The sequence below is a fragment of the Homalodisca vitripennis genome, chromosome 1 (assembly GCF_021130785.1).
Source record: "Homalodisca vitripennis isolate AUS2020 chromosome 1, UT_GWSS_2.1, whole genome shotgun sequence".
Classification (NCBI taxonomy): Eukaryota; Metazoa; Arthropoda; class Insecta; order Hemiptera; family Cicadellidae; genus Homalodisca; species Homalodisca vitripennis.
In genome coordinates this window covers 91,314,531-91,339,073 of record NC_060207.1, presented here as the reverse complement: position 1 = coordinate 91,339,073, position 24,543 = coordinate 91,314,531, and the positions used below count along the sequence as shown (strand labels likewise).

Sequence of the window (24,543 nt, the reverse complement as noted above, 5' to 3'; positions counted from 1 at the left end):
TGTTTGCAGCGGTTTACCTCCCATACGATTCTCCAGAACCACCGCCAACTGCGGAGATGAGGCGCATTGTCGAGTTCGGAACCCTTACACGGAGGCACCTGATTGTTGGTTGTGATGCGAATGCCCACCACACCGCTTGGGGGAGCAGCAACATCAACAATCGGGGTGAGTGCCTCTTGAATTTCATAGTTGAATCTAACTTAGTTATTATGAATCAAGGCAGTAAACCAACTTTTGTACAAAGAAGAGGTACAGGGGTAAGAAAAGAGGTCTTAGATATAACTCTGACTAGCAACTATATTGCAACTAAAGTTTTAAACTGTAAACTGGAGTGTACTAGATGAAGCATCTGCTTCAGATCATACATAGGTATATCTCCTTTGACATGAGGTCGTACAAAATAAATGAGACCTATAGAAACCCAAAGAAAACAGATTGGGTAGCTTTCAATGCAGAGCTAAAAAGCGATCTAGTAAGGGAAAATGGGTATCAGGGGCAAGGGGTTGAGGACATGGCGAACTCTTTGCAAAACGCCATGAAAGAATCGTACCACAAATGGAATCGTACCTGCCCCGAGATGGAAAAAAACTCAAGGAAAAAAGCATGTTGGTGGAACCAGGGGCTGGAAACCTTGAGGAAAAACCTTCGCAGAGCATATAATACATGCAAACGTGCAGGGAACTGGGATAGGTACTCTGCTGCCTTAACAGAGTACAATAAAGAGGTGAGAAGAGCTAAGAGAAACTCGTGGAGAGAATTCGGTCAGAGTATTGATAAGGCACCTGACTGTGCAAAACTCCAAAAAGTCCTAGCTCGAAGCCCCATAAATGTGGTGGGTACTATACTTAGGGAAGATGGGACTCACACCAAGGATCCTGAGGAGACTCTTCAGTGTTTACTGAATACACACTTCCCAGGATCTTTTCAAACCAGTGAAACAGTTGTTAGTGAATGGCGGCGAGAACCTAGAGATAGCTCGTCTAAGGAGGACTGGAACTGTGCAAAGACTGTTATCAACTACTTAGGGATAAAACGGGCCCTGGAGTCTTTTAAGCCGTTCAAATCACCAGGTACCGATGGCATTTTTCCTGCTTTACTGCAGGAAAGTGGGGACTTGGTGATACCTCTGCTTCTACAACTGTTTAGAACTAGTCTAGCGACAGGAGTCATACCCTCATCCTGGAGGACCTCTAGGGTTATATTTATCCCAAAGCCAGGTAAACCCTCCTATGAGGTTGCAAAGGCTTATAGACCAATAAGCCTAACATCCTTCTTCGTCAAGACCATGGAGAAGGTTCTGGATAGGCATTTAAGGGACACAGTCCTCATCAACCGTCCCTTACATCCAAATCAACATGCCTATCAGAAAGGTAAATCTTGTGAAACAGCCCTACACTGTCTGGTTGGCAAGATTGAGCAAGCTATTCAATAAAAGGAAATAGCTTTAGCAGTATTCCTGGATATAGAAGGAGCTTTTGATAATACGAGTACTCACTCTATAGTGTCTTAAGCTTACATCCAGGGGTACAGAGAAAACTGTTGTTAGATGGATAAATAACATGCTTAAGAGCAGAAGAGCACAGGCATCTCTGTGCGGAGCCACAAGAGAGGTCAAAACGCAGCGAGGATGTCCACAAGGAGGTGTATTATCACCAAGCCTGTGGAACCTAGTTGTGGATGACTTACTCTGGACTCTGAATGAACAGGGTATGTATGCTCAAGGCTATGCAGATGATGTTGTCATACTCATAAGAGGCAAGCATATGGTTACGTTTCTGGAGATGATGCAGAGAGCACTGGCCATTGTGGAGTGATGATGTGACGAAGAAGGACTTGCAGTGAATCCTTCGAAGACCATCATGATACCATTTACAAGTAGAAGGAAACTGGAAATCACACAGCCAGTCTTATGTGGAGGCCAGATACAGATAAGCAGGGAGTTCAAATATCTAGGAGTCAAACTAGATGATAAACTCACCTGGAATAGTCATCTGGAATACATAATCAGCCGATCTCAGACTACATCGATGATGGTGAGACGTGCGGTAGGATGCACATGGGGGCTTAGACCCGACATGTCACATTGGCTGTACACCAGAGTCATCAGACCAATGATGGTGTATGGCTCAGTGGTATGGTGGCCAAAAGTCCAACAGGTGACTGCCGCAAAAAACCTGTCAAAGGTACAGCGGTTGGCATGCTTGGGGACAATGGGCGCCATGAGAGGAACACCAACCGCTGCTATGGAAGTAGTGCTAAACCTCCCACCCCTAGACATATTCGTCATAGGAGAGGCTAGGATGGCTGCCTACAGACTGAAGTGCAATGGGAACTGGCATCATCACCATGCTAGTAAGCACTCCAAGATCGTTGACATTCTCAAACTGGATATTCTAGAAATGATGTCTGACAGAATGGCAAAGGTTATGGACGGGGAAAAACCATTTCAAGTCAACATTGTTGAAAGGAAGGAATGGTCAAAAGGTGAGCCTGACTACATGAAGAAGGCTCTAACCTGGTACACGGACGGGTCAAAGACTCTGAAGGGTACTGGGGCAGGGGTCTGGGGAGCCAGACCTAGGGTTAACTTAAGCTTTAGCCTAGGTAAACTGGCAACTGTCTTTCAGGCTGAAGTTACAGCCCTTGCAGAATGTGCAAGAGTTAATGTGGAAAGGGGCTACAAAGGCCATCTACATTAACTCGGACAGCAGGGCTGCTCTGCAGGCCTTGGCCAACCACGACTGTAATTCGAAGACAGTCTGGGAATGCCATAAGGTCATGAAATTGCTGGCAAAAACCAATAAAGTTATTCTAACTTGGGTGCCTGGACATAGAGGAATCACAGGTAACGAAGGGACAGACAGTTGCGCTAACTTGGGAGCCAACTATCCTATTACCGGTCCGGAACCAACGTGTGGGGTCTCATATAACTTAGCACGTAGATCAGTTACCAAGTGGATGGTTAATAAACACCTACAACATTGGAGAAATACTGAGGGGAATGTACAAGCAAAGCGGATGCTCAAGGGACCATCAAGGAACATTGCAGCAGATGCCCTTAGAATGAGTAGAACGGAGATCCGAAAGGTGACTGGTTTTATTACAGGTCATTGGATATTCCGAAGTCACCTGAACAAAATAGGTATTCCAGTTCAGGAAACACTGTGCAGGAAATGTGGCGAGGCTGACGAAACAGCCAAGCACGTCATATTTGAATGTCCGGCGTTACAGAGCAAACGCTCAAGACCCCTAGGTGTTCTTATGCATACGGAAGAGGGGTTGGAACAGGAAAGCATTGTTCAGAAGATCTCATGGTTTTGTAAAGGCCTGGGATTTGATACAGCTTAAACCTGGGAGAGGGTGCACAATAAGCCGGATGGCTGAGAGGCAATTACCAGGCCTAGGAAACCTGGCCCTCTGTTACAAAAAAAAGAAAAAAAAACAACATATTATGTTTACGAGATGTCGGCTTTCTACAAAGACCAATTGATTTCTTTCCAGCAAACAAAGAAGGGCAATAATCTAAGTAATAACAATAAATTAATACAATAATTGATACTATGGTGAAATATATTAAATAATTTATACAAAATGTATTGTGTAAAATTGAAATAACTGTAGGACCTGTATACCTGCTTGGCAATAAATATGTTTTCATATATTGAGTCCTTAGGTGATGTAAGCATGAGAACTATTCAGAAAATAATAGACATTAAAAATTTTAATTAAATGAGTTGAGAAACCTGACACTTTCATGAATAAAGAACAACCTGACTCGAACCTAGCCAAATTTGGACCAGCTTCAAACTGGGACTTCCCTTCAAGTACCTTTAGACCACCCAATTTAAATAACATTAATTTTATAATGCAGTCAATAATGTATCCCAGCTTCCTGAATAGCCAAACAAAAACATATAATCTGCCCAAACCTAAGAAGCTGGGATTCTGCAAGCTGACAAACGATCAATAATTATAGTAATGAACAAAACAGAGTGCTTAAGTGAGGCCTACAATAGTTAAATGAAAACCCTAAAATTAAATTTAGTCAAGAACTGAACGATTGACTTCTACAGGAAGCCCACTCACTCCCACAGTGTGTTTATCTTTATGATGAATATATATTAAGATATAACTATTCTTTTTTTTTTAAATAGTAATGGGCGCCTTATTGAAATCGTAAGAGATATTGAAAAGTAAAGCGTAAAATAATAAAAGTTATTAATAATTACCTAATAACTAAAGTGTCATTTTTTTGTCTTTACAGAGCAATACTATATTTCTATAGAGGAAATGTCACACATAACATCAGATTCTTAAATCTGCTAAAAATGATTAGAACAACCGAAAAAGACGTATATGTACACACTTTTGAGATGGCTAGAGTAAGGCGATGCCCAGTGAGTGTAAATTATCCTAATTTTGTGTTCTTTTTAGTACCTCTAGGCAGAAGAAGAGGAATATCCTTCCAATCTGGAAAAGGTAAACCTGCTTAATTAATTGAAGAAGCAATTAATTTAATGGAATTCAAACAGAATAATAGTTCAACTTTTACCCAGATACTGATGCTGGAGTTACACAATCTTGGTCTTTAAAAATTTGTAGTGTATCTCAACACTAAATTTTGGATTCTTGATTGTATCTTTTGTACTGTAGGGAGCCCACATTTGGTATAGCGAGAAGTATGGGGGAGCGAGGTAGGTTCGAGCGAGTTTCTTGAACTAGCCATTCCAAAAATATACTGTAATACTTACTCTACCACTCTGCTCAAGTGTAAATTTGGCCGCACTATTTACATATACTTATTATTTAACTAAATTCCTAGTTTATGCTAACAATTACAAGGTGGCCGACTCTTTTGTATTTCTGTTATCAATACTTTTAAATGCATGTAGTTTAAGCGTAGTAACTACAAAAATAACAATACAATTAATAATACTAAACAATGTTGCAACCATATATCAAGAAAATAGTCTAATAGACAAAAATAAAACAAGAACAACCGAAACAAAATGGTTAATAAAGCTATGCAAATATAAAATTGTTTCAGTTTAAGAAAATAGATAGTCAAATTAAAATAATTTATTGTAATTAAAAATTAAATACTTCATGTTCTTTGTTTGAAGTTTGTTTTTGACGATGGAAGGATTGTGAAGAAACAGGATTTTCCGAAAATTTGCTATCATAGTGATACAGTGATATCAGTGATACAAAAAAATCAGTAACATTACGTTTCTAGATCTGCAATCTGATCTCTTACACAGGTAAATAACTAACCTAACACATAATTACAAACTGCGTTAGAATAAACAAATCATACCAAGAGCGTTGTGACAAATGTATGGCTGGAATCATAACTAGCATGTTGTGTGTCAACTTCACTAACTCTAAAACATGCACTTAATAAAAAAACTAAACACAACACTATTAAAACTGAACTACAGAATACAGGTCAGAAAAGGTCTGCACTCTCCGACTAACCACCTACGACTGACCAGAGGCAATTGGCAATCGTCACGGCAGAAATAAGATGGTGGAAAAAAAAGGAAGGGAACAAGAGTGGGCCTTTTTTATTATTGGCTCATGCTAGATAAACTTCTTAAAACCATACTGTGACTCACAATGGTTTATTACAAATATCTAATCTGTTTGATACTTTTGGTTTTCTTTTTAGTTCATTTTTCAGAATTGGTAACCAAAGCGGTATGGTACCACTTGCCACACAACCTACAACACAATGGCTCATTTGCAAGAGAAAATCAAATGCTGTGTTATCTCACTTTGTGGCGATGTTAATTGGCATTGATCATGTGATTAGCCACTGTTGGACTTCTTTCTTTGGGGATATTTAAAAGAAAAAGTGTATGCCAATAAGCCAAGCACAATTCAAGAGCTAAAGAATGAGATAGTTCGGCACATTAATGACATTGAGCCCTAATTATGTCTCAGACATTAAAAATATCAACCATCGGATAAAGGTATGCCATGTGGTGAGCATTTGGCTGATGTTTTGTTTCTCATATAATTGTCATTGATTCTTTGATCATAACAAAAAATATTAAGATAACTCTCTGAAAACTTTTTGTTTTATTTACAATTAATATTGTGCGTTGTAGTTGGACCACTCTTTCACGAATGTGTGTGAGAAACATATAAAAATAAACTATGTATATTTGTTTTCATAGTTTACTTTATAACTACTGATAAAAATAAAACAAAAATATTTACAAACTACAACTCAACTTATAGCTGTTTTTGTAGAGCATAACAGAAGAATAATGTGTTTACAAAAATGTTGTGACACTTGTTTTGAGAATTCATTTTCAAAATATTTCTGGTGGAGGACCCTGCTTCACTGAAATGTATAGACATAGAAGTACATTATGAGAAGTATTCCAGTCTCCAGGTAGTGGGATCCCCCATGATCATCCTAGATGTGCTTATAGATAGATAAGTTTGATTTGGTAAGAAAAACTCTCAAAGGCAATACCACAAAGATCAAAGAAATAAACATCTTGATAACTATTAATTTTCATTGAATTACACATTCACTGAACATGCTACACCAAAGTCTTATATAATATAAATAGAACTCAATAAACTGACGGATAAAGTTGTTTTTATCTTAATAAGCCCTTTACATGTTAATGTAATCATAGCCATAATTGGTTAGCCATCTTGGACTTGTTTGTACTGATGCTTGATACTTAGTGTTGTAAATTTCGATTCTTAGTGTTGTAAATTTTATTAAACCCAAAGTCACGTCTAAAGTTACGTGTTCCATTCCAGAAAGTATTCCAATAATGACTAGCAATAAATATTCACAGCTCTTCATCGATGACACCGTAAACCTTCTTTAACAACTCCATAACTGTAATATCACCTATACTAAGGCTCTGGTTTATTGTTCAGACAAAGCAACACCCTGACTATGACCATAAGAGGAAAGGCACTGCTTGGAAAAAACTAGTCAACACCATCTCTACAAGAACAAATACAAAATAGAAAATTAATATAAAATAGCTGACTGACTACAGTCTATGTGAAGTGGATCCCAGTATAAGTGCATTTAAGTATGTAATTCTCCAACATACAATTACTCACTTGTGCAGAAACTTACTTGGTTACTGTAAATCCATGTCTAATGTAACACTAAGATTAATAATATCACTAAAAGAATACGAGGTGTGTCCAAAAAGTATCTGACCGCCGACCAGTAGACGACAGCTGCGTAACCGACCAGTTCGAACCGGTTATTGGAGGGGAGGAGCGAGTCTACTCCTTCCCATATTAGGCATTGAATACGATCCAGTCACTCAGTGAGTCACAGCGCTTTGTTCCGTACCCTACTGCCGTGTGTGTGAGCCGCATTTCAATATGACTGAACGTGTTGAGCAGCGCATTTGAATTAAATTTTGCCAAAAACTTGGCCATTCAGCATCAGAGATGATTACTATGATAAGGAAAGTTTATGGTGACGTGTCTATGGGCGTTTAGGTGGTTTAAGAATGCCCGCATATCAGTGGAGAGTGATGACCGATCTGGTAGGCTTACAACGGCCAGAAACGCTGAAAATGTTGAACGTGTTCGTGCAGCAATTAATGAAAACCGTCAATTGACTGTCCGAGAGCTGGAAGAAGATTTAGGAATATCAAAAGTTTGCAACATTTTACACGAAGATTTAAAAATTAACCGTGTTTCGGCAAAATTTGTTCCTCGGCTGCTGACAGAAGACCAAAAGAACTGTCGACTTGAAATCACACAAGACAATCTGGATTTGATCAAAAGTGACCCAGGGCTATTTAAAAAAGTTATTACTGGTGATGATTATGGCTACGACCCTGAAATAAAGGCTCAATCTTCACAGTGGAAAACTCGTGAAGAGCAACGGCCGAAAAAAGAAAGACAATGTCGAAGCAATGCTGACAATGTTTTTACCAGGACGGCGTTGTTCATCACGAATATGCTCAAAGAGGCCAGACAGTGAATAAGGAGTATTATCTTGAGGTCCTAAGGCGGCTACGAGATGCAGTGTGAAGGAAACAACCTGGACTGTAGACAAGCCGTGACTGGATCCTGCACCACTACAATGCGCCAGCTCATTCCAAAAATCTTATCCAGCGTTTGTTGGTCAAACAGGACATCAACCAAATATGACAGCCTCCCTACAGTCCTGACATAGCTCCTTGTGACTTCTGGCTATTTCCGAAATTAAAAATTCCTTTGAAAAGAAAAAGATTTGACGATGTTGAACAAATGAAACAAAATGCTACAAAGAACCTGTTAGCCATTCCGCAAAATGAATTTAAGGAGTGTTTCTGGAAGTGGGAGGAGCGTTGGAATAAGGTAGTGGCTTGTGGAGGGGAGTACTTTGAAGGGGACCAGATTGCCGTTGCCGCCAAGTAACGTCAGTTCATGCCAGACGTCAAGGTTGGATACTTTTTGGACACACCTCATATGATGTCTGTCATTGAAGAAGTTAACCTATTTTGTATCGAAAGAAAAACAAATGTAGTTCACATTGGGGAAGGAGAAAAAACAATTCAAAAAGGAGAAGGGATTTTCAAATTGCCTATAAATAAGGAAAGATGTTGTGCTGTTTGGAGCAAAAAGAGCTTAAAAAGTGGTGGCAAGATGAAACAATTTTAAAAAAGCTTGCCAGAAGTGTGAAATAGGATTGCATGGGATACGTTATACATATCAAGTGTGCTAAATTTAATGCAAATTCATATTTTTATTTTGTAAATAATTTGTTTTTTCATTGTACTGACTACTAAGAGTAGGCTATCTAGAAAATATTGGGTTTAGTTCACATGAGTCCAATTTTATTGCCACTATCATAAAATGTGCACCCTGTTTAGGTCTCACGACCAGGTAACCGATGGTAGGTTACACTATTGAATCGCTAAAGTGAATATTCAAGATATATACATTAAAACATGTTATATGTGTTCTAGTTGTGTTTTTATAGAATAGTGTCTAGAGAGTGTGTACACTCTATTGAGTGTATTACTCAAATATATGTTGTTTATATGGAAACATCTTCTAATAGCCTACTGACAACCTCCACTTTCATTTGCATGAACACAGAAACTGTTTTGTTAAGTCTACATATGACATATTGATTTTACAAAGTAAACATAACTTGTGTTTGATGTGATATGTTAACACTTAGAACCGGACAGTGGTATTACCTGAACATTTAGAGAAAATAACCATCCATTGTTGAAAAAACGTATTTAGGATTTTGTTCAAAATGTATATAAACACATAATATTCCTGACAGTGAATTTTCTTTTGAGTCATACTTTTTGTAGTTGTATATAGCCATTATTCACTGTTAAAATAAATATGGCTTTATGCCTCAACATGTTTTATCACTGGCCAGGAGAGGTTTGAATCTATATTTTTTTTTTTTTTTTTTTTTTTTTTTCAAATTCAAAAACGTTTATTCAGAAAACATAATAGAGATCATGCAGTTTTATTACAATTTATCCCCTCTAGCTTAGCTATTTGAGGGGAAAATCTAAATTTAAATTACATAATATTTTATTTTTACCTATTGCTTACATTTTAACATTTATATAACAGTAATTGAATATTTATGATTGGAACATACATATTTACTTAAATTAAGGAAAGATATAGATATTTTAAACAGTTAAAACTGTGTATGTGTGCGTGTGTGTTATTTTAATTGGATGGTTCATGTTTGATGATTGTGGTATTGGCGTGTTTTTACAGTGCTTGTGCGTTGGGGATTTTCGTTTTGTGCGTGAGAGAGGTTGGTACTGCAACTCACTTGCAGTCTTTCTTGATCGTGATGACGATTGAACTTGTTTTGTTGACTGACAGAATTAGATTGCTTGCTGGTTGTTGTTTTATGTTGCCTATTCCGTTGTTTAATTTATGTTGAAAGATGTTTTATGTTATTCTATGTTATAGAGTATTTTTGAGTGTTTATACATGTTTGTTTACCGTGTTGAAATAAATCAATTGTGTTATGTTTGAGTGTAAAATCTGTCCTTACTCTTGTCTACCTAGTGTTGTGAGAAAACCCTGGTGTGTTAATGTTTCCCCAATTGTGGCTTTATTATTTTGTGTTCGTGTGATACAATTTACCTAATATCCTATGAATATGGTAAGTAGACTATCCTTCTTTCCTTCAATGCTACTTAAATGCGTAAGCCTTTTTAGTTGTTGCTTATAGATAGAAGATGATTTTTTAACTTGATTTTGAATTTATTTACTCTAAGTTCAAATTTACAATACTTATTATAAGTATTAAAAATTCATACTAATAATTTTTTGCAAGTAAATGACGTACATTCTAGTAGCCCATTTTACAATACAAAAATATTATATTCTATAATATGGTAGCATATTAAAACAAGGTAAAGGATATGATTTGTAGTTTCTAAAATATACCCATTTTCCCAAAGCTCTGCAAATCCCATAAAATAGCTTGGTATTTCTGGTTTACTTCTTGTAATATAGACTGATCTCCAAAGGGTTAATCTGTTAGATAACCTTTACCAAAAATTAACAAAAACAGTATTAGAAGAAAAATAAGAGTTAAATCGTTTTAATGCTAAAAACTACTACTTTGTGGAAAAATTCCGGGCCAAAAGGGGTTATTATGGATAATAAACATGGGATTCAAAGAGTTAATTTAATAATTATAAATTTTTATATGTTGATAAGTTTATTTTATTAGAAATATTGTTTTAATCTTTTCCACATTCAACCCTTTGAGTGCCACCTGCATTTTCCCAAGTCATGTGCATAAAGTGCCGGGCTATAATTGTTATCATATTTGTAAGCTTTTGAGAAAAGGCTGTGGTAAAACAACTTTCAAAAAGATTTTAATACTTTTGGTGTTGTTTTTTGTCTAATTAAGGGAATAATATGAGACATATTGTTACAAACATTTGCTTTATAGAAATATATATTTCAGTTTTTACAACAAATACTTTTTACTTTTTTATAAAAAGTTAAGTTTGACCTAATTTGAGTGTACACAGTATTTTTAAGTTTTTTTTCTTCATACCATAATAAAGGGCACACAATTCGAAATAAAACCCATGTGTAATATATGATTCGACAATAAAAACAAACATGGTTTTATATGTATAAATAAAATTTTGTGCGGTACCGACATTTTATAAATTGTACTTCATTTGTCAAAGTTTAGAAATTACATTGCAATAGTGTAGTTTTCCCAATACCTCAAAGAAAACATCCAGACAACACAAATAAATATGATTACTAAATGTTGAGACAAATACTTGCTTAATTTCTTTTGTATGGGTATTAGCAACTTTGTAAAAACCAAAATAACCCTATTACATTTACACTAAAAACTCATGTTTTTCACTTGGGCACAACTCAAATCACTACATTACTTTTATGAAGAAATACGGTAAAAAATGAATAAGTTACTATTTTAGTTTGTATATTTACTCAAATGCTTGGTTATCCGCACATAAACAACAAGAATGGCCATTACGCAACATTGTATTCATCCGCTACGTTGTGACTAGAAGACAAAATCATCGCATAGGTACTTCAGTATTATTGCTGCACACTATTAATGGATGAGTTTTCCTTATCGGGAACCAACATAAACTTCATAATACTTTCCTTCTTCCATAATAAATAAAAAAATACTCAATGAGTTATACTTACTATCGCCAAATCGCCTGCAAATAGACACACACAAGCGACCCAATTCAAGTAGGTCTAGACACACGAATCACCTGTCACTTTCGAATGATAAAACGTTGTTCTTAGTTTTCATTGATTATCGTAAAAATTTGTAAATTTCCATATAGGTTAAAGAAAGTCTATTATTTTTAATACTGTAATTTATTTTATCCTGAATAAGAAACACTCATCCAAAAATAGTGGCTTCCTGAAAAGTACCCAAACAACATATGTTTCACAAATCAAAGATAGGGAAACAACATAAAACTCGTATTTATTGACAGTTTGGAACCTATTGAATACAATATCTGGTTATTTGGCCCAAATAACCTTGTACTATATAAAGTATTAACGAAACGTTAAAATTAGCAATGCCGGCACTTTACGCATTTTTCATACCGTAAAAGTTAGCGACGCTGTGGTACTCAAAGGGTTAAATATTTATGAAAATGTTGGTTTTAATTAATAATTTAAATATGCATAGAAAATATAACATCCTGATAAACAGAATGTGCAAATGACTAGTTCCATATGTGATGACATCGTTGATAAGGAATTAAAACTTAATTGCATGAAATTAGATTTTCAATTATGGTAAAAGAGAGGTACCACATGCAGAAGTAATAGACAAGAACCATGACACTAACCGGGTTGTACTGCAACGCTGTGACATACGCAGTCACCGCCTGCTCCATGTCGCCTGCCGCCACCAGCGCTGCCGCCAAATTGATGTAACCATCAATGAAATCTGGTTTCAACCGCACTGCATGTCGGTAGTTATCCAGAGCTTCTTGCAGTTGGCCTCGCTCCTTGTACACATTGCCTAGGTTGCTATAAGCCTCTGCCAACAACGGATTCTGCTTGATGGCCAGTGTGCTGAAGTGTGCAGACCTAATTGAATATAACAGAACATTAGTGACGACTTGAATAAGCTACCAAAACAGAGGGTTGTTTGTACCACAAAATAAAACCTACAGTTTGTGGGTCTTGAGAGCCCCACAAGGACTAGGCGACCCTAATATATCATAATAAATATTCATTTTATTTTATGAATATAGAGCTCAAAGACAAAATGCATGTGACACTCCTGATATATTTTAGGAATAAAAGTGCCAAATAATCAACTGAAGACTTATTATAGACCTATGTTGCAGGTTTATAGACCTATCAATGAAGTAAGAAATAATGTGTTACAATAATTATTAAGGTCAAAGCAGTCCAATTAAAAATCTGTAAAAACTTCCAATCAATTACAAAATTATAAAAATTAAAATGATAATGGTTGTATGAATAATGAGTTTAGCTCTAGTTCACCTTCCTCTAAATGCAGTGTCGGAAATCTTCCCACTATGGCTATGTTGTGTGGTTGATGATGGTACAATAGTATTTGTCTAATAATGAGCTATTGATTTATTTATTTAATATTTATAATATTATCGATTTAATATTAGTTTTATACACACAAATACATTGGGTGAATTTAAACAGACAACCTTTACAATATAGTCATAATTAAGCAATGTAGATAATGATAGATCAGAAATGTGGTGGTCATTTTGTGTTTGGACTCTATTTTTATAAATTAAAATGCAGAATTCTAAAATTTCAAAACTATTACTCTAAAATAAAAATATTAGAAACTGCATTTTTGTAGACAAAGACCTACTATGTGAGTAGTCACTGAAACAACTGTGACACCAGTTATGATAAGCTGTGCTACTAATAGTGTGTGCACATCAAGGTGTTAGGGTCGCCTAATCCTCTGGGATTTTTGAAACTACGAACAAACCATAATTCCTGGCACTTCTGGGTGTTTATTTATAATATTAATAATTATCAATGAATTTTGAAAATATATGTCAAAACAATAAAAATTTGTAGTTTGCATCAGTAACAACAGCATTGTTACTAAGTCAAAAAATATGTGATACCATGTGATATATCGCCATACAAATTTTGATACTGACATGCTGCTGTGTAGAAGAGACAAGATATCATAATTTTACAAATAAACAAAGCTCTTTGTCATAAACAACTTACACTCTCTGAAACCAGTAACTGAAAGAAATGGCAGATAGTTTTGCATTATCAGTGGCAGTATTGCTGAAAGAAGGCGAGGAATTTCTCTTTCAGTGAGCTTGAGCATAGGCAATAATTCTGAAAACATTTTCACTCCACATTGTATGATATTAATTTTCATACTGTGGCCTGTAAGTAATATTAATAATAAATCACATAGGGAAAAAATAATAATCTCTATATTTGGTCTATCAATAAGTACAACTTTTTACAAAACTATCATTTAGGTTTTCCAGTCCACATCACATCAAACTATTGATAACGCATTTGCTAATTGGTTTCGCTGTGAAGAGCCATTTTCAACCAATAAAAAAGTTAACGAACACTGGAAGAATCAGTAATTCACTTCCACATGTGAAGTGAGAGGGTGGAGTATAAAGTTGAAGACATGATTGGCTGGTAGCTTAACTTGTCACCGGCCAATTTGAATAATTTTCAATCAACAAATAATGTTATGTAACCAAACCTTGGAAGAAATCATAATGTACTTCCACATGAGAGGAGGGGGTGGAGAATAAAGCTGAAAACATGATTGGATGATTTATTTATATTTATCTTATATTTTTTTATATTTAAATGACAATGCCATTAAGTACAGAACAGAGAAATTGTACTTCTGTATTTTACCTCTACATTTCTCCAAACACAAAAATTCAATAAAAACAAACATTACTAAACTAGAACTAAACTCTTTATTGAAAAAACACTCAAAACTTGTTTTTATTCTTGATCACACTCCGCCACCCAAAATGCGAGTGCCTCCGGCCATCAGCGCGGGCTTCGGCATGCCCCGCGCTGATGTCAACGAAAGAAAAACATCCCTCGAGATAGTACCTATCAGTAAAATATCAAATTCTAGAGGGTCTGATCAGAAATATAAATTGAATTGTAATGGAAAGGCAATTATGTACCGTGCAAATCATGTGATGCCGCGCGGCCTGCCGTAATCGGGATTCTCGAGAAAGATAAGATAACAGCGACAACAATACCGATCACAATACCTGAAAATGCTTGTAAGTTTGTAATTTTGTAATTAAAGAGTTGTTTTTTCGTTCTATCATGTTTGTTTCTATAAATTTATATTTTTGTGTTCTTCATACTGGTGTGGTCGGTATAATCCCAAAGTACCATAATTTGTTTGAATAAAGCTCTGTTCCCTTCAATCACCTGCAGAAATGCATTAATGAATCTTCCGAGTTTTCGTCTAACATTTGTTGGCTGAAGATGTCTCTCCACAGCAAGCCCAAAATATTTTGAATTGTGTTAGCAATTTTTTGACACAGTGTGAACTGGAAAACCTAGATATGACACCAGCTGCATAACACTAGAATTCAAACTATTCATGACAAGCTGATTAAGTAATGTAATACATATTTATTCTATTATAAATAAATAATTATTATATATAGTTCAATAAGACAATTGGGCAAAATATTAATGAGGCACAGTATGACTTACTTATCTAGCCTTCGGCACTGGAAGTGAATGGATGACAGCAAAAGGAGTACTCCAGTGTTGTTAGTTTCCTGTCTCCACAACTGCATGCAATGTCGTTCAGCATTCTCATAGTCACCCGCTTGGTACTCCCTATGTGCCAGCTCAAGGAGACCTGAACACAACATATTGTGATAAGTATACAAGAGGCACATAAAGTGGTCTGCACTATATAAAAAAACCAAGAAGTTTCAAATTCCATATTAATTACAGCTTTCTATCCTAAAAAAATCTTAAATGTCATATTTTTCACAAGATGTGCTTACAAATTTTAGAAACAATGTTTTAACTTAATATACTTTTAATAAAAACCACTACTTTTAAACAAATAATTAATTTTCATACCACTTTATTTGCTTAGAATTAGTACTTTATCTTTCAAAATATTAAATTAACTACATAATAAAAATTAATTGCTAAATGTGCTACTAAAGCCTAATCTCAAGAATGGCTGCACCGACTCTCATAAAATATTGCAAGAACTTAGTAAGGATTTTCTCGCTTCTACTGGAAGTAGGTGCTTTTCGACCATAGTAAGCTTCACAGTCTTATGTAAGTATATATATTTTCTTCATCAGGATAAACAAGTTACCTATGGAACTAGAATTTTTTTAAACAAAAGTAGATTACAAGGGCTGGAAGTAGTTGCCTTTTATAACCAAAGTTGGTTTCAGAGATATACAGGCAAAGTTTCAAGCATTAATTTGACTGTGTAAATTTTGATGGAGTAGCCTATTTCCAACATAAATTTGGTAACGCATACCCTTTTCTTTCGATAACTGCTCACTATACTTGTCTATTATAGGCCTAGGATAAATACACTACGTGTAGCTCACAGAATACTCTGCACTATACCTTTATGACTTCAATAACATTACTTCAAATTTAAGTACAGTTAAAACATTTTCTGATTTGAAGGAATTTTAATCACCATTTACTCTATCTACTCTATTGGATTACTAAACATATATCACTTTTATACACATAATGAACGGTACTTTGGGATTATACCGACCACACCCAGACATGAATCGTTATTTGACATTTTGCTTCTACTGATTACTAGATTAGCGTAGAACAATATTTCGTCAATATAAAACAGGAATTGTCTTATCGCAAACCCCTCCCCATCCTCAGACAGAGGTCAAAGTCGAGCGGTCTAGTAGATAACGTGATTGCAGAGTCTCGCCGCCCGTTCAGCTGGTTCGTCGCTTTGTTGTACTTCCGTGTTTTACCTCTACATTTCTCCAAACACAAAAATTCAACAAAAACAAACATTACCAAACTAAAACTAAACTCTTTATTGACAAAACACTCAAAACTTGTTTTTATTCTTGATCACATTCCGCCACCAAAAATGCGAGTGCCTCCGGCCATCATTTCGTTCTATCATGTCTATTTCTATAAATTTATATTTTTGTGTTCTTCACACTGGTGTGGTCGGTATAATCCCAAAGTACCTAATGAACTAATATAACTCTAAGTAACAAGCTCATTACTCTATGTTTAGGCAGGTCCGATTGACTTGTTATGTATTTTTTCATAACAGTATGCTAAAAACATATTTTTTTTCTCCCATTAAGCATCCTTTGCTGTACTCCAGCCTCAATTTGTCCATAATTCCCATATCTAATTCCACTGAATGATTTTTAACTAAAGTATTGTTTATAATTTTCCCTCATCAACCCCTTAGAGTACTCTTTAAACATAACAGTGGAAATTAAACAAATAAATTATCTGTCTGCAAAACCACAAAAAACGTTATTATCCAATGATAAACATATATTTATTTACATCCCTGCTACTGTTGAGTCCTTAACCTTATCTAGTGAGATATCCCTACAAACACAAGATGGGTAAGGGGAACAAGGCTAACTAGAAGTCAAACTACTTCACAAAGTTGATTCAATTGTTGGATGACTACCCAAAATGCTTCATCGTGGGCCAAGACAATGTTGGCTCCAAGCAAATGCAACAGATCCGAATGAGTCTCCGAGGCACTGCTGTCGTACTCATAGGCAAGAACAATGTGATGTTTAAGGCCATCCGAGGTTGGGTTTACGTTCACTGTGGGGACCTAGTCAAGGTGCATGACAAGTTGCTGAAGAACAAGATGAAAGCACTGGCCAGGAATGGTGCCATCGCTCCATGCCCTGTCATCATCCTTGCGTAGAACACCGGACTCTGACCAAAGAAGACCTCTTTCTTCCAGGCCCTGTCGATCCCACCAAGACCTCCAGAGGACAATCGAAATCATTAACAAAGTGCATATCCTGAAAGAGGGAGACAATTCGGGTACCAGCAAGGTCACGCTGCTCAACATGTTAAACATCTCCACCTTCTCGTACGGTCTCCTGGTGGAGATGGTCTATGACTCTGGGACTGTCTTTAAATCCAAGATCCTGGATTTCAAGCCGGAGGACGTGCGCATCAAGTTTATGGAGTACAATAACCATTTTATTTCATTAGTAGTATTCAATTCATAATAATAAAACCACCTTAATTTCATGTTCACTCAAATCTCATTAATAATTTATTGAGACCAAATTTAAGTAGCCTAAGTTTGTTCAGAAGATAAAACAAAAATTAAATGCTTACTTTAGTAAAAGTGGAATCATATTCTAACAACTTATTTGTGGCTGTTACAGAGCTAAAAATAAGTAGTTGTAAGTGTGTACAAATATAATAGTACACCAAAATATTTGGTGAAACTGAAATCCAGTACTGTGTAAAAAAAGTACTGGTCAGCTGATCGCTGTTCCTTCTACCTTGGCAACTACACCAGGCCAGAGCAACCATGGTGATTTGTCCACATTGAGTTGTCCTTTGAATTGACTATACAATAAGCTGAGGAAAACCAACATTCCAGGAACGGTGCCTTCTCCTCCTACCTCACATCACACCCCTTCAGTAGCACCACCCTTGTCTTCTCTGTCAGTATTATGAGATACTATCTTCAGAGGGCTAAGAACCCATTGAAAGTCTAGATCTACATATTAAAACTTACTGTTTTATTTCTTAATCTTAATCTTGACTGTACATTATTTATTTCACTGTTCATTTATTTTAATTTGAGATTTAAAATTGTTCTGATTATGTTACTATAATGATTAAAAACTGGTAATAAAATGATAAACTTACTCTGTCATTCCATTGTATGCCTACACCTAATTTATAGTGTAAAAATAAAATCCAATATACACATACAAGTTCAAATTCTATGCTGATTTCAGTTTAGACTACGTCTGGTTTAAAGATACAACTAGACTATGGCTAAGTAAAAAAAGTTTAAAATATTTTAGAATTAATTACATTTTATACCTAATTTTAAGTATAAAAGAAAAAACAAATAAAGAGACAAGACAGACCTAGATATGAAAATCTTCCAACCCCACAAGCATTATCCTAGGCTTCAATAAAGCTCAGCCAATTATTAATATAATGCTTCTTTAAAAGTATTTTATTATGCATATAAAATTTTAAATTTAAACTTTTGCTGCCCCCCCCCCCCCCCAATCTTGCTCTCATGTGCTTGGGCACAGAATAGCATGTGTGTAGATATGGGCTTGCTATGGGATGAAATGCTGATAACATGAGCATGTTTGGTAGGCTATAATAGTCATCAATAAATATTATGTTTTTGTGCAGATCCTGGTTGACAACCCACAGGTAACCTTGAACATTAAAATGGACACTACCATCAAAATTCAAAATCTCAAAAGGCGAGTCTACAGCTTTCATTATATTGTTAACCAGCCATGTTCCTAACAGCCTTCTTTTCAGAACAATTAGATACTGCATGTTGCTGAGAGAGGATTTTCCTCACAAAACTGTGCCATACCTTACTCGAGACTCAAATAAGACATAGTAAGCAAATTTTGTTGCAATACACAAAAAGAAATCATAGCAAATGAGACCGCTTGATTAATAATCTCAAATAAAGGTCCAGTAGTAAATACTGTGAACATTATTTCTGGGTTGGTTCGTAATGGAACCTTTTTAAGGGGGTAATAAGATGTGAAGCATTCATGCAGAAATGTACGCTATTCTTTTACACATCCTACACTAAAATAAAGGTTCAGAGGCTACCACCACAACCGAATCAGGGAAACAAATTATCGATTATAAATACATAAAATATTGATACAAAATTATTCTAATTACCTATAGTATATAGGTATAGTAATTAAAAATTCAATGTTATCAACTCTATATAGTAAAATTGTTAGAAAAATTAAAACAAAGTAAAATCATTTGTATATTAGCCTATTGGAGTAATAGCCACAAGTACAATGGTGATGAACATGTGTTATTTGTCACAAGCTATCATATATGTTTATCTTACAAAATAGAAAAAAGTAATTAAGGTATTTATTTACAATAGCGTGACCATGAAAAATGGACTTTTTTCATGGGTTGGGCATTTATAGCCAAGTATTATTATCACAGGTGCATATAAACTGGGGGGAAAGTATATTATTGTATTATATTGATGCCTTTCGGGCATTATTGCGTTAAGGATGGAAAATAACCGACAAAATTTTGTCGAACAACACTTGGAGGGTTAAGGATCAGGGGCATCACGTGATCTGGGATTCGACTTTTGCAAGCTCGAGTTAATTTTCTTTCTAAAAGAGCAAGCAGTGCGCAGCACTGCGCAGCGGTCAGGCATCGTTGACAGGATTAACGTCATCATTTCAGTAAAATTGCCAGAGGTACTGTCAAAAACAGAGTTTTCAGAGGATTTCTAAAAATCGTAACTCCTTTGATTTTCGTTGCCGACGAATTTTATCTTGACTATTGTTTTCAGGAAAAATTGTAGTTTTCAGGGGAAAAAAATGAACATACCTTTCCATGGTCACGTTATTGTAAATTGATACCGTAATTAAATATTGCATTGCTTTCTTACATTAAAAAATAAATGTTACCTAGGCACATCTAAGGTATTTATTTACAATTACCGTGACCATGAAAAATGGACTTTTTTTCATGGGTTGGGCATTTATAGCCAAGTATTATTATCACAGGTGCATATAAACTGGGGGGAAAGTATATCATTGTATTATATTGATGCCTTTCGGGCATTATTGCATTAAAGATGGAAAATAACCGACAAAATTTTGTCGAACAACACTTGGAGGGTTAAGGATCAGGGGCATCACGTGATCTGGGATTCGACTTTTGCAAGCTCGAGTTAATTTTTTTTCTAAAAGAGCAAGCAGTGCGCAGCACTGCGCAGCGGGCAGGCATCGTTGACAGGATTAACGTCATCATTTCAGTAAAATTGCCAGAGGTACTGTCAAAAACAGGGTTTTCAGAGGATTTCAAAAAATCGTAACTCCTTTGATTTTCGTTGCCGACGAATTTTTTCTTCACTATTGTTTTCAGGAAAAATTGTAGTTTTCAGGAAAAAAAAATGAACATACCTTTCCATGGTCACGTTATTGTAAATTGATACCATATCTAAATTAATAAATCTAACAGTTTTTCTATTTATCATTAAGTTATTACTGTACTTTTTAGGATATAAAAACAGCTGAAGGAAGACAATAGGCCTACACTATAATCTACAATACATTTAATGTAATTTGGTTTGACATTTTAGTTTGGTTAGTTTAAATTTAATCATTAAGATTGACAATTTTGTGGTGATGACCACTTATTTACTATATTGTAGCCAAAAAGACGCTAAATAGGCCTAGTCACAGATAGTAATTTTATTTAAAGGTGAGATAGGATAAATTACACTTTAAAAACTGTAGCCTATACCTAACTAAAATTGTCGGTATCAATTTACAATACCGTGACCATGGAAAGGTATGTTCATTTTTTTTCCCTGAAAACTACAATTTTTCCTGAAAACAATAGTGAAGAAAAAATTCGTCGGCAACGAAAATCAAAGGAGTTACGATTTTTTGAAAACTCTGTTTTTGACAGTATCTCTGGCAATTTTACTGAAATGATGCTGACAAGTACGTTAATTCTGTCAACAATGCCTGCCCGCTGCGCAGTGCTGCGCACTGCTTGCTCTTTTAGAAAAAAAAATTAACTCGAGCTTGCAAAAGTCGAATCCCAGATCACGTGATGCCCCTGATCCTTAACCCTCCAAGTGTTGTTCGACAAAATTTTGTCGGTTATTTTCCATTTTTAACGCAATAATGCCCGAAAGGCATCAATATAATACAATAATATACTTTCCCCCCAGTTTATATGCACCTGTGATAATAATACTTGGCTATAAATGCCCAACCCATGAAAAAAAGTCCATTTTTCATGGTCACGGTATTGTAAATAAATACCAAATTGTCTTAATAGGCTAAAGTTGCCCAGAGTAGATTGATTAGTCAGATTCTACTTCTAAAATTAAATTTCTTGTATAGACTTAAATGTATTCCATCTGATACCGATTAGGTGGAAAAACCAATTTGGAAAGTACATATAAATTAAATAACTTACCAACTGTAGAAAGCTGCTGAATATCATTCATTTTAAGAATAACATTATTCGTCCCTGATAACTGAGTTTGTGATGGTTGTTGAACTTGTCCCTGCATCGAAAAAGGGACTATAAACCAATTAGATTTTTAACAAAATCGACGTTTATCGATATCCGACCTTCAATGCTTTGAACGCTTCCGAGTAACTTGTCTCGTTTAGTGTTATTTTTCTTTCTCACTGCAATCACTCCCAAAACTCTAAAATACTTGTCTCTTGTCACATAATAAAATAGACACCAAACAACTTAGTATGGCTATGAGCTCACAAAATTGTACAGCAACTTAAAGACAATTAACTTTATAGGTAACGTACAGTAATATATCGTTACCAAAACCTGAAGAAAAAGCCTGTCTTCTCTTCTACTTCTTTTTCTTTTAATTTTAATTCAATAAAAAAACGAGCAGTAGAAGCTGGCTGGACAAGCACAAGAAATCCGCAAACTTATGCAAAGAGTATTGAATTAAATGGCCAGGGGAAGGAGGAGAATCTCGTATGGAGAGAGAAGAGAGAAATACCAAACATAGAACAAGACCTGGCGAAAACGGAACAGTTTATTTTGTCAAAAATAAGTTTCATTCCAAAGAGAAGACAATCTAAAACCAATAAATCCAAAAAAGAGTCATCCAAGTATTACACTATTCCGTTCAGTTGAATATGTACATTATGTTAGAGATTACGTGACAGTGGAAAGATGGAGTTTGGCTTTGTAAATATTTAGAAGAACTTGCCTAAAATTGTAAAAAATTTTAATCCGGTAGACAAACTGCTGTTATACAGGTACCTATTCTCAATTTAAATATACACAGAGTTATGTCCAGAGTACATAAAAATTATAAAGCAATCTGAATTATCAATTATTACAGAGTTCTGCTTCGTACATTCAGAATATGTATTTTGACATTAAGGTATTAGTTTGAAGATTCTTCACTAAGGATTTCTAATCAGTATCCTATATCTTTGCTTCGTGCGAGTTTTGTAGGTATGAATTACGGAAAGTATAGTACATGACAGGTATAGTCGAGTTGCATCGATAAAATATTACGGCTTGACACATACCGATATTCAGTATCATAATACAGGTACCATAATAAAGGCAGGAAATGATATTTACTACTCTTTCTTAGTTTCACGCAATCTTACCCCTTTCAGAGTCCTCACTACGAAAATAAATAAGTACAACAAAGTCACAAATATCCAAAACTAATCAGTGGCAAAACATTACTAGTAAAACTTAACACTGGAATCTATTTTTTGTTTGAAATTTGATTCTGACGATGGAAGGATTGTAAAGGAAACAGGATTTTTACCAAAAATCTGCTATCGTTCAGTTTCGAGTTCTACAATCTCTTCTTCAGATAAATGAAAACTAATGCATGACTACAATCTAGGTTCAAGAATCAAGAAGATTTATTTGCTATTCAATAAAACAGGTTTATTGAAATAACCTATTGAGGCATCTACATAACTAAAATTACTTTATATATTAAAATATCTAACTGATCCATATCAAAAGTCAGATAATCATTCATTGAATAAATAGCATTTTGCTTATGCCAGTTACACATAACTATACTAAATTTCTTCAATGGTAACTGTTTTACAAATTCTGTTGAACAACAAAAGTTGTTGATATTTATGAATTTTATAATACTTATCCAGTCTAATGCAAGGTTTGCTTGAATTTCCCTTTTGTCTTGTAATTATGTATTGGACATTGATCATCAAAAGAATCCAGATTATTCTTTATTTAAATAAAATTAATATAAATACATGCCATAGTCATTACGTTAAAATGACAACACACAACTTGTCTACATGAGTCGGTTGGGCATAAACCAGCAATAATTCTAAGTGTCTAATTCTGCCACACAAATGCTTCTTTGGCTGATGCTGAGTTTCCCCATAAGCATATTCCATAGTTTAGATGAGTATGAAACATTCCGAAGTACGCAATGATTAGAACTTCTGAACTTACACATGTTTTTAGTTTTTTTTTTTTTTTTCAGAAGAAAGGTTGCTCTTGCTAATTTTTTACACATATCTTGTATATGTTTATCCCAGCAGAGTTTGGTATCTAAGTAGATACCAAGAAGCTTAACGGGACTAAAACAATCATCATCTAGGTTAGCATGTTTTCTCAGTGAAATATCATATGTTCAGTTTTACCCTTGATTATAGTTCCTTCGCTCAGAATACAGATCCTTCTTTATTTGCAGAATACGAGGCTTTAGCTTGCTGCAAAGAACTATTGAGTTCTGCTGTAACATTAGGGATATCTACGTGTCGAGCAATATTATCAGCAAACAATACAGAAAACGGAGACACATTAAAGCTAAAATAATTAACAAATACAAGGAACATAAAAGGGCCCAACACAGAACTCTGTGGAACATCTGCTTGAATAACACAAAGTTCTGAGCACCTTTTAAGGTAGGTAACGATTTGTGTTCTATCACTTACGTAATTTTCTACAAAACTCAATTCATTGTTCAAGACTTCAAAATACTTTAATTTTTACGTAGGATAGCATGAGAGACTGTAAAAAAAGGCTTTGCTAAGGTCTATGAGACTTGATCCTACTAATAGCTTATTTTCAAAACCATTTAGAATACAGTCAACTATTGTTTCAACTGCTCCCACAGTAGAGTGGTTAGGTTTAAATCCGAAATGAAAGTTATAAAGCAAGACATGATTTACAAAGTACTCATAGGGCTAGTTCTCTAAAGAAGATTCTATTTTTTGCATGTAATTGGCACAATTGTAATATGTG

The 24,543-nt window shown here is 35.1% G+C and overlaps 1 protein-coding gene and 1 pseudogene across 1 annotated transcript in view; one reads left to right on the top strand and one right to left on the bottom strand.

Annotated features, from left to right (window-relative positions):
• Positions 1-22,238, bottom strand: part of LOC124366587 (UDP-N-acetylglucosamine--peptide N-acetylglucosaminyltransferase 110 kDa subunit) — a 207,991-nt gene extending 185,753 nt beyond the window's left edge. Inside the window, exons 1-3 of the mRNA XM_046823185.1 lie at positions 21,733-22,238; positions 15,241-15,391; positions 12,351-12,594 (exon numbers count right to left, since the gene is read on the bottom strand). Of these exons, the coding sequence (XP_046679141.1) occupies positions 12,351-12,594; positions 15,241-15,391; positions 21,733-21,829 (492 nt within the window). The 5' untranslated portion in view covers positions 21,830-22,238. The remainder of the gene's footprint in view (positions 1-12,350; positions 12,595-15,240; positions 15,392-21,732) is intronic.
• Positions 17,129-17,762, top strand: LOC124356540 (annotated as a pseudogene).
• Positions 22,239-24,543: the final 2,305 nt, after the last annotated feature.